Genomic DNA, 16533 nt, shown 5'->3' with positions numbered 1-16533 from the left:
TGGCCAGCGAAGAGCCCACATCTCAATCCCATTGAGCACGTCTGGGACCTGTTGGATCGGAGGGTGAGGGCTAGGTCCATTCCCCCCAGAAATGTCCGGGAACTTGCAGGTGCCTTGGTGGAAGAGTGGGGTAACATCTCACAGCAAGAACTGACAAATCTGGTGCAGTCCATGAGATGCTGTCAAGAAACACTGGCATGTTTTATCATTGGAACCAGCTTTGCCTGCTGAATTTAAGAATCCACCACTTATAAGAGAGGTTGCAATTTACGCGATAAATTGGTCCATGCCAACTGCCAGCAACAAAAGAAAATCAGCCAGGCTCTTTCACGCCCTCTTCCGAATGGTAGGTATAAATGCAGAGGTTGCACAAGGTGCAACAATATGATGAAGTGTTACTATTTCTGCCACCCACATACAGGAATACAGTTGTTATGTTATCTACATGATTAAATGTCCATGTGGGCTGTGTAATGCAAGTAAAACCTCTCGTTCTCTCAAACAGAGAATTAGTGAACATAAAAGTTCAATCAGGAGAAACGACAGGGATTATCCAGTCAAAGAACATTTGAATGACCAAAAACATGACATTTCTACCTTTAGATTTTGTGGCACAGAGAAAGTTACGATATCAGACAGGGGAGGTGATATAAATAGTATTCAGAGCAAAAGAGAATGTTTGTGGATTTTCACCCTCCAGACATTTTTCCTAAAGGTCTTAATGATGAAATGCCTATGTATGTTATGTTGTAAATGTGAACATGAAATAATGCCCCCATTTCAGATTACTCTGACGTTTTTCTTGCGCTGTACCCAGTGATTTATGAAAACTTGCTTGGTGGGTCGATGTCCTGATTGTGGTTTTACAGACGTGTTTAATACGTTTTATGTACACACTTTATTAGAATATTTATGAAATGCACATTGTTATATTTGGTAACATTACTTATTTTCCTCGATTCCAACCCCATTCAATGCATGGAACGGATGTAGGTGGATCTATGTCTACATAAGGGTGCTAATTAAAAAAAACTCCATGGCCTTGAGGCCGATATCTAAAGCTTTTTAAAGAGCAGTGATACTATCAAGAGCAGTGTGTGGGTTTCTTTTTTTTTCTCATCTTATTCAACTGTTAGCATGTACCTGAAAAAAGATAAGTCAGATGTGCGAGTGCCCTTTGAATTTTTAAGTAAGTAAAAGTGAAAAACATACAAATATAGCTAGCTTTCTCTCTCTCTCTTGCTTCTCCTTCATTTTTTAATAAATTAATTTGTTCAAAACTGTTCAACTATTGTCTTTATGAGTCAACAACAAAACACATTTTATGCACTGCAGTGCTAGTTAGTTGTAGCATGTTTCAGTACTAGATTAATTCTCTTATCCTTTGATTGGGTGGACAACATGTCAGTTCATGCTGCAAGCGCTCTGATAGGTCGGAGGATGTCTTTTGGAAGTTGTTATAATTAAGTCTATGGAAGAGGGTTCTCACCCCCTTCCAGAGGAGGATGGAAACTAGCTGTCCTCCGGCTACACCATGGTGCTACCCTAGAGAGTGCTGCTGACGCTACTGTAGACCTTCACTGCAAAACAGTGTGTTTTAATAAATTATTTGTTGACATATGTATATATTTAGTATAGTTTTATCTTAAAATTATATCTTTTTTAATGTTTCACTATTTGTATTTTTATGAAATTCACTGAAGAGGATGTTCCTGCTCTTCCACCTCTGAGGAGACTCCACTGGTGTGTGTGAGAGAGAGAGAGAGAGAGAGAGAGAGAGAGAGAGACAGACAGACTACATCTAAGTCCAAAACAAAAAGCTTTTCATAAAGCCATTACTGGAGTAAAACACTATCCATTATTAAGCAATCTTTTCCAAACACTATGGAATAGGTGGGAGAGAACAATCAAATTATATGGAATTACACTGGGGGAAAAACTCTAGTGAGTGTGCTTTAGTTTGACTGAGCCGAGGGATATGAATATGTTAGCTAGGGACATAATAATAATAACAAAGTGATGATGAGGCTATTTACCCTATCCATTAGTGTGCATACAATGCACCTGGTCTATCTATGAAGTAAAGCAGACAGGGAGATCTGAAGATAGATGGACCAGAGTTATGCACCGCTTTTCCTACTCTTTTCTTTTTGTTTGTTTTAATTGTCAGCTCATTTAGGCTGGAATCTTCTAGGGCTGTAAAGTTCTCTGGCACCGCCACACCTCTCAAAGGCTGGCTGTGAGCGAATAAATTAGAGCTGATTTCATTATCTTGCTGTGAAGAAAGCGGGTGTGCCTCTGAGCCTATCCTAGTGGCCTAATGCTTTGTGCTAGCACAGCAGCGGCCTGATGAGCGTATTGAATTTGTTGATATGGTCTTTTACGGTGCTTTGTTCTCCAACAAAGACTAATTAGAGACACAGCATTAGACTGTGTTGTCTGTCACGACTGATGAGGTGCTTCTCTTGTTTGGGCTCGTATTTAGGCATAAAGCTTGTGCTGTGAAACATGAGTTTAGCTCCCATTTAGCTCTAGCTCAATGTCAGAGGTTTCAATGGAGTTTGAGGAACCCTGCTGAAGCAATCAGCAGCAGTTGAGAAATACTGACATGTATTACCTACCAGTCAAGCCCCTGAGAATACATACCGTATACACCCCTAATAGGATGAGTGTTTTCCTACAGGCGTCTACTACAAACTGGACACATAGAAACTGTGTCCTGTTCTTGCTGACAGATGAGTGGGGTTGAATAATGGGCCTACTCTGCAAACACCATGTCTAAGCAATGTTAGAATCCAGACACACAGGTAGGCCAGGCAGGCTGCTCCAGCTGCACAGGAATGCAGTGTTTGTCTTACCAAAAGCAGAGAGTAGATAGAGCCCATGTTTAAACACAGGGAATATCACACTGTGTGCAAACAGCCCCGAATCTGCACAATCTGCCACTTAATCGTTTCCCTGACAGGAAAAAGTAATTTACCCGACCTTCAACAAGTGCAAACAGCAAATGGGTAAACATGATATCATATCACTCAGTGACATTTGCATCAGCCAAAACACTGACAGACTGAGGCATTAGTGTACAGTGGCCCTCTGTTGAGTCAAACAAATAGGCCCAGGTGAGGTAACACCACATTCAAATAGTTAACGATTAACATTGACTTTATTGCAATAGTCCGAGTTCTTGGGTTTACTTTGCCTAGTCATATTGAACCAAGATGTAATCAATCAGTATAGGGATTGGATTTGCTACTGAAGGATACAGTTAAAGGGAGTAGTTCAGTCAATCCTCCCCTCTCTTTAAAGAGAGATGTTTTTTTTTTTTTACCAGGTAAGTTGACTGAGAACACATTCTCATTTACAGAAAAAACCTGGGGAATAGTTACAGGGGGATGAATGAGCCAATTGTACACTGGGGATGATTAGGTGGCCAGATTGGGAATGTAGCCAGGACACTGGGGTTAACACCCCGACTCTTACAGTAACTGCCATAGGATCTTTAGTGACCACAGAGAGTCAGGACACCCAATGTCCCATCCAAAAGACAGCACCCTACACAGGGTAATGTCTCCAAACACTGCCCTGGGGCTTTGGGATATTTTTGTAGACCAGAGGAAAGGGTGCCTCCTACTGGCCCTCCAACACCACTTCCAGCAGCATCAGGTCTCCCATAAGGGGGCTGACCATGACCAACCCTGCATAGCTTCAGAAGCAAGCCAGCAGTGGAATACAGGGTGGTATGCTGCTGGCATGCCTATTGTCATCGCTGAACAAAGATGTATGACAAATACTGAACCACCATCACTGTACTGGACTAAAGAATGGTGTGAGAGAACAATAGTAATTTACTCTGTTGAGGGAAATTCAGTTGAGGATCCTTAACCAGGAATAATATATGCTTAGAATGAGTAGACACAATTCAGCAGCTACGCTTTGTCTACTAATGCCTTCTAAAAGAGACTAAAAGGCCCCCTGGTTAAGGGCATGGAGCAAGGCCCTGTCACAGCTCCGGAGCCACACCAGCACTGACGGGTGTGTGAGAGTGCATCTGTCACTGTGTTAGTGCCGTCCCAGCTTAATGAAATGGGAGAGTAGAGGAAGATAGAGAGAGTCTACTACTATTACTTTTATTTATTATTATTCATATTACTATTGTTGTAGTTGCTGTTCATGTTAATATCATTACCACTACTACTACTATTACTTTTATTATTATTTATTTATTACTGTTAGTCCAATCATTGCTGTTATGTATGTACTTTGGCAATGCAAGTCATTTAACTTTACATGTCAATAAAGTCTATTGAATTGAATTGAATTGAGAGAGAGGGAGAGTGTGAGAGAGGGAGAGAGAGAGAGAGAGAGAGAGAGAGAGAGAGAGAGAGAGAGAGAGAGAGAGAGAGAGAGAGAGAGAGACGGCGAGGGCACAACCATGCCTTGGCATCTCTGAGGAAATCAGAGGCTAGGCTATCTGCTTGTGCCATCAAACCCCTGCAACTTATCCAGAATGCCACAGCCCGTCTGGTGTTCAACCTTCCCAAGTTTGAAACATGTCACCCTGTTTGTTCGCACTCTCCACTGGCTCCCAGAACTGCCTCTCCCTACCTTAAGTCTATGCTCAACACTTCCACTTCTCTTTTCTTACTAGCACTGAAAAGTGTTACTTACTATGACAGTGATTTGTAGTCGTCTTACCTAGCTACCTTAAGATGAATGCATTAACTGTAAGTCCCTCTGAATAAATGTCTACTAAATGACAAAAATGTACATTTTAAATGGGATAGAGGGAGAGATGGACACAGTTTAATTCGGAAAAACTTCACAGGCTCTTCCTGGATGTCTTGAGGAGCCCAGAGACATGTAGTGACAGAGCGAAACACCCCGAATAACCACAGTAGCTTGACCTCTCAATGGTAGTTTCGGAAATCACAGACCTACACTGTGAAAAGTGGGATGACGCTGTTGTTAATCTGAAGTGTTTATACTGATTGGAATAATTGAAAATTACGCTTTGATATGTTCAACCTAATCTATTCACTTTGCCTGAAATCAAATAACAAATTCGACAGATCAATGTGATTTTTAAAAATTAAATGAATGTTTCCAAGGGCTCTCTATACAATCTGTATTGCGGAAGTTCAGCTTTACAGTGTGATTGAAATTCAAAGGCAATTTCTCCACGTTAGCGGAGACTGCATTCAAGGTAAACACTGCATATGTCAGCGCAATTGGAAATTTCCTTTACATTTCTATCGCACAATCTCTAACGCTTCAGCGATACAGATGGAATAGAGCCCTAAATTGCTTTCAACACCTCAAGCATCAGAAGAGTTAGAGGTGTGGCTTATTGGGGGTGTGGCTTTCAGTTTGTTATTTTTGTCCACCCGTGAGAGTGGTCATTCCAGTTCATGTGGTCTGTTGTAGTTGTTATTTAAACTTAAACCTGTACACTGCCAGCATATGTACTGATACTTGCATAAGAGCATGTGATACTAAAGAGCATAATAAGGTTTCTATGTTACAGTAGCCAATGCTTGGTTATGATAGTGTAGCTACTAAATGTGAATGTGTAGTGCAAAGAATATTTTTGGAAACATTATTTCAAGTTATTGAACCAACTTAATTTCTTGATTTACAGGGAATTTATTTAATTGTTTGTAACCTAATTGAAGACATTTGGATAGGTAATTCCAAATAAAAATTTGAACTTTGAACAAGATGAAAAAAATGGGTTGTATTTACATGAAATTGTCACGGATACCTCCAGAACTGTCATTACGCACACCTGGCCCCTATTCCCACTGATTGTACTTGTATATATGTGCCCTTGGTTTCCATTGGGTGGTCGATTGTTGTTACAATGTCCGTTGGTGCGTGTGAGTACCTGTGCTGTGTGTTTTGACTTTCGTGCCTTTGTGGATTGCGCAGATGATTACGGGTCTCGTCCCATGTTTTAATCATTGTGCACGTGTGTTATTTATTCGAGGTACTCCTCGCTCTTTTTGTTTTGGGTTTCTACCCTGTGTTTTGTTACGTGTTTGTTTGGTCTTCGTCCCTGTGCCTTTACACGGCACTCCGTAATTTGGGCTTAATAAAAACCCTTATTACGCATTCCTGCGCCTGTCTCCCGAAGTATTTCATGCCAGCGTGACAGAAATATTAGTTTGTATTTGTTATTAGGTTTTTAACCAAAGTGTAAAAGTAAGTTGCGTGTTGAAAGAAATAGGTTGCAACTTGAAATACAGGTTTGGAAATAATCAAATAAAACATTTGGCATTGAATCATATATTTGGTTTCAATAAATGTAGTATTTTTTAATTGAGAAAACCTAACTCATTTACGTTTTCAAATGGAAAATCAAATCTCATATTCCAGTGTTCGAACTTGTAAACATAGCTGCATGGGATTTCTCTCAGTGATACTTTGTGCAACCAATGGCAATGTCCGCTTTAGGTATAATGCCGGAGCTACTTGTGAATTTGACAGCTCTAACTCAGTTCCACCTCCGACACCGTCAAAACAACCGTTATGCAGATGTTGGCTAAAGAGCCCATGGTCTGGGAATTATGTCGTATTTTCTGGGCAGGAAAACATTTGGGGAGGGTGCCCTTCAGACAAATCTCCTAACAAATCATGAGTTTGAGTAGACGGGGCTTAAAAACAATCCCCTCAGAAACATGACATCGGTGGACACACCCAAATGAAAATATACTATACTGTCACGCCCTGATCTGTTTCACCTGTCCTTGTGCTTGTCCCTACCCCCTCCAGGTGTCACCCATCTTCCCCATTTATCCTCTGGGTATACCTGTGTTTTCTGTCTGTCTGTTGCCAGTTCGTCGTGTTTGTTCAAGCCTACCAGCGTTTTGTGTCTCAGCTCCTGCTTTTTACAGTTTCTCTTTTCTTGTTCTCCTTGTTTTTGACCCTTGCCTGTCCTGACCCTGTACCCGCACGCCTGACCAATCTGCCTATCCCTAAGCCTGCCTGCCGTCCTGTACCTTTGCTCCACCTCTGGATTACCGACCTCTGTCTGACCTGACCCTGAGCCTGCCTGCCATCCTGTACCTTTGCTCCACCTCTGGATTACCGACCTCTGTCTGACCTGACCCTGAGCCTGCCTGCCGTCCTGTACCTTTGCTCCACCTCTGGATTACCGACCTCTGCCTGACCTGACCCTGAGCCTGCCTGCCGTCCTGTACCTAGGCCTCTACTCTGGATTATCAACTTGTGCCTGCCTTAACCTGTCGTTTGCCTGCCCCTGTTGTTACAATAAACATTGTTACTTCACACAGTTTGCACTTGGGTCTTACAGTACCTTGATTCCCGATACTATAGTATTCACTGTAGTGCTTTTGCAGACTTTAGTCCAGACATCACTGTAATATTTACAGTTTACTATTGTATAAATACTGTTGTATACTGTAGTATTTACTGTAGTGTTTTTGCAGATATTAATTTAGTATTTACCATAGTGTTTTTTCTTTCTCCTTCAGGAAACTTACTGGACAAAAACTAAAAGAGCAAATTTTCCATAACCTGTAGGTAGGTAGGTAGGTCTGAACAGATCTTGGCGTGATGGTTTCTCACTTATGAGTGGCACAAATTAGGATATAGGTGAGGGGAATGGACTGGGTAGATGCAAATTAAATACTGTAGTATTACTATGGTTAAACTGGAGTGCTTTTGAGGACTTTACCATAGTTTTCTACTGTATACTACAAAACTCTATAGTAAGTATGATCCGAGACATGATTGAGGGATACCACAGCATGTAGTATTTTATTCTACAGCAGCGGTTCTCAAACATCTCCTCGGGGACCTCCAGCCATTTCATGTATTTGATCTATTCCAGGGCTAGCACACCTGATTCAACTTGTCAACTAATCATCAAGCCCTTGATTAGATGAATCAGGTGAGCTAGTTCAGGGATAAAACAAAATAGTGAAATGTCTGGGGTCCCAGGGGAGAGGTTTAAGAACCACTGTTCTACAGTATACTACAGTTTACTACAGAATTCTATAGTAAGTACTGTAGTATTCTATAGTAAATTGATGTAGGCAATGTGTTCATGTGGGCAATGTGCAGATAGCTAGGCTAGTTCTAGCCACAGCCAGTCAGTGGTTGTAAGCATGTAACGCTGACGTCATGGCGCAAGCAAACTACTCACTTACGATATACACGCATTAAAAATATCCTCCACCAGCGCTAGCCCCCGAAAATGTTTATGGCAGTACATGAACAGATAATACTTTGGACGGCTTTCCCAACGCCACCCTTACCTCTCTGACAAACTGACATTGGTCTAATTAAAGTCATGTATGATGGAACATTTGTACATTGTTGGAAGAAACCCGTCTGTCTAGATAGGCCAGGGTTCCCAACTGGTGTCCCGCGGATGATTTTATTTGGCCCCCCAAGTTTTCTGAGCAAAATAAATAAATAAATACATATATTTTCTTTGAACATAAAAGACTAAACACACCAGCAAAACAGCTCCAAGTGATTTTCATTTTGGAAATCTGTTTCAAAGTATTCCCACGCATAATATAGATATATGAGATTGTATTCAAATGTAAGCAATGTTTGGAATTATTATGTTTTAGTCAAATATATATGTTTAGGCTTCTAGCTGTCACTATGCAGTCTGCAAATTATTTATAATTATGTTCTGGCCCCCTGACAAGGGAAAGGGGATACTTAATCAGATGTACAACTGAATGCATTCAACTGAAATGTGTCTTCCGCATGTAACCCAACCCCTGAATCAGAGAGGTGAGGGGGGCTGTCTTAATCCACATCATCGGTGCCCAGGGAGCAGTTGTTGGGGGTTAACTGCCTTGCTCAGGGACAGAACGACAGATTTTTACCTTGTCGGCTCGGGGATTCAATCTAGCGACCTTTTGGTTACTGGCCCAACACTCCTATCCGCCAGGCTACCTTCTCAATATCTTTTTTTTCTTCTTGCGGCTAAATCTAGTTGATGATCCGAGATAGACTACCCAATGGCTTTCTTTCTCAAAACAAAAACCCAAAAGCAGTGGGTCAAAAAGACTTCAACGACACAGAAATTCCACTAAAGAAATGTCTCTATTGCAATAGTGCTGTGTTGTGATCATTGTCACATGGAGAATACATTTATTTATACAACTCTATAATACAGTGAAAACAAACTTCTGTATAGGGTCAGTGAAAGCATGACTATATTGGGTACTACTGGCTTTGACGGAAATAAAGCGCTGAGAGACAATGCCATACCAATAACACAGCAGAGGAAGTTGAGCTGTGATTGCACAAAGAAAAGCACCACAGCCGTGGATCTCCTATCTCCAGAGGCCTGACACCTGGTGATAGTGAAGCAGCCGTATTTATTAAAGCAGGAGAGGATGGAGAGGGAGGGAGGGGAGGTAGGTTAATTAAAGGTGTCTGATATGTGAAAGGACGGTCATAGAGTTAGAAGACAATGCCCTGGTTGCTGATCTGGGAGAGCTATGCGGATATTGGAACCCTTTACTCACACATACAAACATATATTCACGTATGCATGCATGCACCCACACAGCCTTATCGCTGTTTCTTCCTCCTCTCTCTCTGCTTTTCTGCTCCATCGGCAAAGAGCTCACAGGAGAGATGGAGTATCACTTGGGAGAGAGGGAGGATGAAGGTGAGAGAGGGATGAACAATTGGCAGGAGACCCACAATGAAAGGGTGGAGGAGACAGGAAACTGGTAAGAGAATGAAGCGGAGAGGAGAGGACAGGAGGAGGCTGGTCAGTCACTCACGGAGGCAGGTGTTGTCTGTGAAGAACTCTGTGAACTTGTCACACTCCTCCTTGCCATTGCCACTGCTGCTGCAGTCACAGTAGGGAACAACACTGATCTTAGGAGAACGCAGGTAGTTGGGTGTCATCACTGTACCTATAAGGAGGGGGAAAGAAACACAGTAGATTACTTAAAGATACAAAGTTTATCTACATTATTGTTTTCTAAAAACATGTTATTCTCTGTGGCAGACAAAATAGTTTCCACCTCCCATTGCCCCAAACCATCATCCAATGTTGAATCCCTATCATACTGCAACTGTTAGCCCCCCAAAAATGTCAAGCTAGATTTTCATCCAATTCTCTGAACAACATGTAACACTGGAATCATCATGGAGTATTTCCAAAGGCAGTAAACTAAATAGCTGCAGTCAGAGATTTCTTGCTTCCTCAATGCATTGTTCCTCTACTGGCGTCCGTCCAAACAAGCCATTTTTGTTTTGCAGCAAAATGAATTGCCGTTTTGCTGGTTGCTGTGTGTACTATCTGCTACAGCTGTGCTAGTACGGGAAATGTGATGGCTTGAGCCAGGGTGGGTCCCTCAGCACACAGAAGCAGAAGATAAAGGAGACTAATCTTCTCTACACACTTTCCTCCTCTTTCTTTATCTCTTTCACATGCTCATTCTCTCGCTCTACTATGAGTCTTGGTTTCCTTGGTTTCCTCTGAACAATGAGCTAATTTCATCAGATGATGTGAAGGGGCATGAGGAAGTGGTGTGACGTTGGTTTGTGCTGTGCTAGAGCGAAGATGGGAAGGGGATTAAGGGCACCCTCACTGACAGATGAGCATAGCAACAGGAATGAGATCCACTCAGGGGACAGTATAAAAATTCAGTGAGAAAATGAGACCATAGGAAGACTCATCAATGTGTGTGAGGAACAGTTTACCAATAGAGACGGGAGAGACTCACCGATAAGGCCAGAGTAGGAGAGCAGGCAGTCAGCGTAGTTCTCCTTAAGACAGCCAGAGAGGGAGCGTGGCTCAGACTGGCAGTTGGCAAAGAAATCAGCCAGACGGGACCTGAAAGACTCAACAAAAACAGTGAGTGTATCTGAACTTTCTTATAAAACGAACTGTCACTGTCAAATAGACAACGCAAAGCACTCATACTGATGCGCACACACCCACGCACACACACACCCACGCAGACACACGCCCACGGACACACGGGCACGCAAACGCACACACATACACACAGCATGGTTGGGTCTGTGTTGATTCTACTCTGTGATACATGTCCCATATGGTGAAGGAGCAGCCAACAAGTATGCCTGGTTTTATAATCCTTCCCCACAAACAGAGAGGAGCTCTGGATACCACTCATGATGGAGTTGGGATGCTAAGTACCACCTGGTGTTACACATTTGTTGAGAAGGGGAAGAGAGCTGGAACAAGAACATTTTGCTAAGTGAAGAGATAGAAAATAAGAGAAATAGGGAGACAAAGAGAGAGAGCGAGCGAGAGAGAGAGACACTGCACAGCCCTGAGGCTGGAATCGAAATGGAACCAATTTATTTGCACTAATGCCTCCATTTAATCCCAGACAGAGTGCTGTAGCTCTAGAGGCAATGGCAGACGTCACTCATTGAGTCCAGTCTGTTTCACTGCATTTCAATACAGCCTCTATTACTGCCAATGATACACAGGCCACTTAACCCAAACACATCCAATCCCCTGCCCAGTTATTCTAGCCTGAATACTGCTACATGACAGCTAAATGAAACACTTAAGGCAGAAAAGACATGCATTCAGAAAGAGAATTGGAGTGTTTCACTGCTTAACCTGAATACTCTCAGTTATTGTAGGTAGATTTAGTGTTTGCTTATATGCATTACATGTTGAATGGTAATGGTCTATTCCTGATGCAGTCTCCCAACATAGTATCCAGTTATCTTAACAGGTTTGTTTATGGTGTTTTTCACAGCTTTTATCAGGGCTTGGTATATTTCTCAACACCTCAAAGGTATGATAGCAACCTCCATGCTGTGCTAACTTAGACACCCCATCACTTTGGTGGTGGGCTAGGACCTGTACTCTGTAGCAGCTCTTCACATTACAGAGGACGCTATCTGAAAGACGGCTTGGGGAAATACAGTGTTGACTTAAATGTTATTTTATCCATACACTGACATTGGTCAGTCTGTGTTGTAAATGTGGAGTCTGACACGTGAGACTATGTGATTGTTTTCCCTGTTACATGTTTGATGTTGTTGGTCTTGCAAGATGCCTGTGTACTATATTACGTACTCTGACAACTGTTTATCCTAGTGTACCTGCAGATGTAGTTGGTCTTGCAAGAGGCCTGCAAGTAGAGACAGTTGGGCTTTTCCTTGTCCTCATAGGAACAGACTGGTACAATGGTTTGGCGCCGGCGCTCGGAGCAGGCCGACTGATCGCCGGCTGGACAGGAACAGAACAGCATCCCGTAGCTGTGCTTGGGTGGCACCTTGTCAAAGAACTGCCGCAGGGCCTTGTGGCACTTGCGCTTGTTGCAGACCTCCGCAGTGGAGACACGGCTGGTGCAGGGGCTGATGTAGGCTGAGCGGTACTTCTTACAGGTGTCGTTCAGGTTGCAGGCCTTGGCTGCATTCAGACAGTTGTTCTCCCTCGTCACCGCGGGCTCGCCTGTCACAAAAAGGACAACAGGGTTAGTTCATTTTCCATCATCTCTAGATTCATAATCGATTGATAACACTGTCTATAATATGAACCGGATTGAACCTAACTAAATTGAGAGAGAGCTAGACAGAGTTATGCATCACTTGACCAAACTAATATTTGAGTGGATGGAAAAAAGAAGCAATATGTAAATACTTTAGGAACCTTGAAAATTTCCCCCATAATGATCTCTTCCTGGCGGTTGCTGATTGCTATCAAGCCGCCCATTTACTGCTAACCCTGTTTCTCGCCCTAAATCAAACAGTGCCCCTCCTCTCGGCAGCCCTGCAGGCCAAACAAATATGCAGCTCTCCTGAACGTCGGAGTCATCAAAGCATCCGGCGCCACGGCCTGCTCATCTGTCAGGTCTCACTAATTGGCAGCTTTCTTACAGATCCCTCAATAATTAACATTTCAAGAGATTTTGGGGAAAATGGTGCAACAACAGCATTTTTCGGCAATAAAAAATGGGAGCAGTTGGTTAGTGGAAGCCGGCTTGAGACGAGTGGTGCGTGTCACGCTCAGAAAATAGTGTTAACAAGATTCAACACTTCTCTGGATGAGGACACTGATGGGCTTTACACTCTGCTACAGGGGGTGTCACACTCATGTCCACAGTGTCTATTCGTTTTTAAGCTTGCATGTGCTTGCCACCAGCAGCAACACCCATAAACAAAGAGGGAATAAGACTGACTCTCTCACACTTTGATTTCAATGTAAAACCTTAGCCCCAGGAAAGAGAGACAACTGCTAGACACTAAAGTCTGTGAAAACTAGAGTAGAGTACCCCTGCCACACACTCCCTCCACAGTGAAGACACTAACACACCGCTTCTGGTGCTGTAGACAGGAAGTGCCTTCTCTAAAGGTCGTAGATGTGCATTCAGGGTACCCGCTGGTCCCTGCGGCCAATCCCAGATGACTGGCTGGGCCTGTCTGGCCAGCTGGGGTTCATTGTGACCATTCACTGAGATCTGGAAGTTCTCCTTCACTCAGTCTGTCTGTGCTGCTCTGCTCTACTCTACTCTACTCTGCTCAATGACCAGACACATCAATTCTGTCTAGAAGTACTCTACAGCTGCCTGGGAGATGCCTCTCCTGTCATCTGCTGGCCCTGAAGTCAGTCTGTCAACACCAATAATAGGACAGCAGCCAAATGAGGACAGACCTGACCAGACATCCTCCCCCTCCTGTGTCCCCAAAAGGGCCTTTACCCTAATGGTCCAATAGAAAAAAACTGAGTTCTGTTTGTCTGTGTGAGCATGTGAGTGTTTATACTGTATTAGCATGTGTGGACTTGTGCATCTGTGCATGTCAAATCAAATCCAATTTTATTAATCACATGCGCCGAATACAACAGGTGTAGACTTTACTGTGGAATGCTTACTTACGAGCCCTTTCCCAACAATGCAGAGTTAAAAAGTAAGAAAAATGTGCATTAAAAAAAGGAAATAGTTACACAATAAAGTAACAAATCAAATCAAATTTCTAATCAAAAGTGAGTGTTCATAGAGCCAGTACAAGAGAGTCATTTGTGTGTTTGCATTTGTGGTATGGTGTGTATGTGCGTATGTGGGTGTCATGTGCCATGCAGCTGTCCAATCACTCAGCTGTCTGTCTCCTCACTCCCACAGAGGTAGACTGCGGTGTGTCAGGACCCTCTCCACATCCCTCTCTGCTGCACCCCGAGTCAGAGAACACATCTGCTGAACCCCGAGTGCGTTGCTGGCAGATGGCACCGTCTCTCAGGCAAACACGCATATGCACACACACACACACGCACACGCACACACACACACACACACACACACACACACACACACACACACACACACACACACACACACACACACACACACACACACAAACAAAAATCCTCTATCCAGCTAAAAGTGTTTGCCCCATACATCCCTTCCTGCACATGCTCCCCTCCCTCCCATTGTCTCTCCCCTTCCCCCCTTACAGGCCCACACAGGGCTGGGGCCATCTGGTCTCTTCATAGGGAGCTGGAGCCCCCCAGCAGCTCTTGTTACCGATACAGCCTCAAATTGATTATCATGTCGCCTGTTTCCTTCAACCCCCTTCCTAATTTCAATTACCACGGGGCTCTAGGTCGAGTAATGACCTCTTCCTCCTTCTCCAATCCACGGGACAAGAAAACAAGGCATAATATTTTGGGAATGTTCCCTCCTGAGAGATTGCTATGTATAATGGATGTGCCAAAAAATCTTTAATCTTTAAATTTGTCTTTATCTGTTGTTGTCTAGTACTGTCTTGTGGCTAGCTCATGACTTGCAGATGATTGTTAACACACCAACCAGGATTAAGGGGCAGGGCAATTTGTGACTGCTGTTGTTTTGGTAATCAGTGGCTTTATTGCGTTGCTCCGCTTTCTTGACCACACAGTCGACCAGACAGGCCCTAATTTTGTCGCACCTGGACTACTGCCCAGTTGTGTGGTCAAGTGCGGCAAAGAGGAACATAGGCAAGTTGCAGTTGGTCCAGAACAGATCAGCACGTATTGCACTTAGATGTACATAGAGGGTGAATGTCAGTAACATGCATGTCAGTCTCTCCTGGCACAAAGTTGAGGAGAGATTGACTGCATCACTATTGGTCTTTGTGCGAGGTATTGATGTGATGAAGGTACCAAACTGTCTGTTCAAGCAGTCGGCACACGGTTCAGACACTCATCAGTACAACACAAGACATGCAATCAGAGGTCTCTTCACAGTCCCCAGGTCCAGAACAGAGGCGGGGAGACACACAGTATTAAAAGACAGCCATGACTACATAGAACTCTATGCTACCCTAGGTAACTCATGCTGGCAATAAAAACAGATAAAAAACCCCAGATAAAAGAACACCTTACATCACAACAGAGACTGTGAAGAGACAGCCATTTTTATATATTTTGTATTGTAATTTCCACTGTATTATTTATTTTTATAGGCAAGACAGTTAAGAACAAATTCTTATTTACAATGATGGCTTAGGAACAGTGGGTTAACAGCCTTGTTCAGGGGCAGAACGACAGATTTTTACCTTGTCAGTTCGGGGATTCGATCTACCAACCTTTCAGTTACTGGCCCAACGCTCTAACTGCTAGGCTACCTGCCACCCCGTTATGTAGTTGGGCTTGCATAAATTCTTGGCTTGCGTGATCTGGAACAGCTCATAGGGCAGGAGCCATCATATATTATGTATACTATGTTATTATATTATGTATACTATGTATTTTAGGCATTTTATTTGTTGTGCTTTGTTTCCTGTTTGGACCCCAGAAGAGTAGCCGCTACCTTGTTATTTGGAATTTATTTTATTTTATTAGGATACCCATTAGTTCTTTCGAAAGCAGTCATGAAGCATGACATAATACAGAATATTAATAGACAATAACAGCTCAAGGACGGAACTACATACATTTGAAAACAGCACACATGGCCTACAAATCAACACATGCACACAAAATATCTAGGTCAAATAGGGTGAGGGATTTTCCGTGAGGATTTGCTTTATCTGTTTTTTGAAACCATGTTTGCTGTTCATTTGAGCAATATGAGATGGAAGGGAATCCATGAAATAATGGCACTATATAATACTGCATGCTTTCTTGAATTTCTTCTGGATTTAGGGACTGTGAAAAGACCCCTGGTGGCATGTTTGGTAGGGTAAGTGTGTGTCAGAGCTGTGTGTAAGTTGACTATGCAAACAATTTTGAATTTAACACATTAATGTTTCTTATAAAAATAATAAGTGATCCAGTCAGTCTTTCTTCAACACTTAGCCAAGAGAGACTGGCATGCATAGTATTTATAATAGCCACCTGATTACAATGAAGAGCAATGTGCCAGCTGCAGCTTAACTAGGTCTTTCTTTGTAGTACTTAACCACATGACTGGACAATACTCAAGATAAGACAAAACTAGCATGGTGTCAAAAAAGCAGAGCATCTCTTTATTATGGAGATACCTCTCCCCATCTTTACAACCATTGAAACTATATGTTTTCACCATGACTGTTTACAATTTAAGGTAACACCAAGTAATTTAGTCT

At 42.8% G+C, this 16533-nt stretch overlaps 1 protein-coding gene across 1 annotated transcript in view; it reads right to left on the bottom strand.

The window, feature by feature from the left end:
* Positions 1-16533, bottom strand: part of LOC106607942 (GDNF family receptor alpha-1) — a 95707-nt gene that overhangs the window by 13784 nt on the left and 65390 nt on the right. Inside the window, exons 4-6 of the mRNA XM_014205442.3 lie at positions 12094-12445; positions 10731-10840; positions 9780-9914 (exon numbers count right to left, since the gene is read on the bottom strand). Of these exons, the coding sequence (XP_014060917.1) occupies positions 9780-9914; positions 10731-10840; positions 12094-12445 (597 nt within the window). The remainder of the gene's footprint in view (positions 1-9779; positions 9915-10730; positions 10841-12093; positions 12446-16533) is intronic.

The sequence above is a fragment of the Salmo salar genome, chromosome 01 (genome assembly GCF_965601325.2).
Source record: "Salmo salar chromosome 01, fSalSal1, whole genome shotgun sequence".
Lineage (NCBI taxonomy): Eukaryota > Metazoa > Chordata > Actinopteri > Salmoniformes > Salmonidae > Salmo > Salmo salar.
Note: the sequence above shows the minus strand (reverse complement) of the source record. Positions and strands in the feature narration are given on the sequence as shown.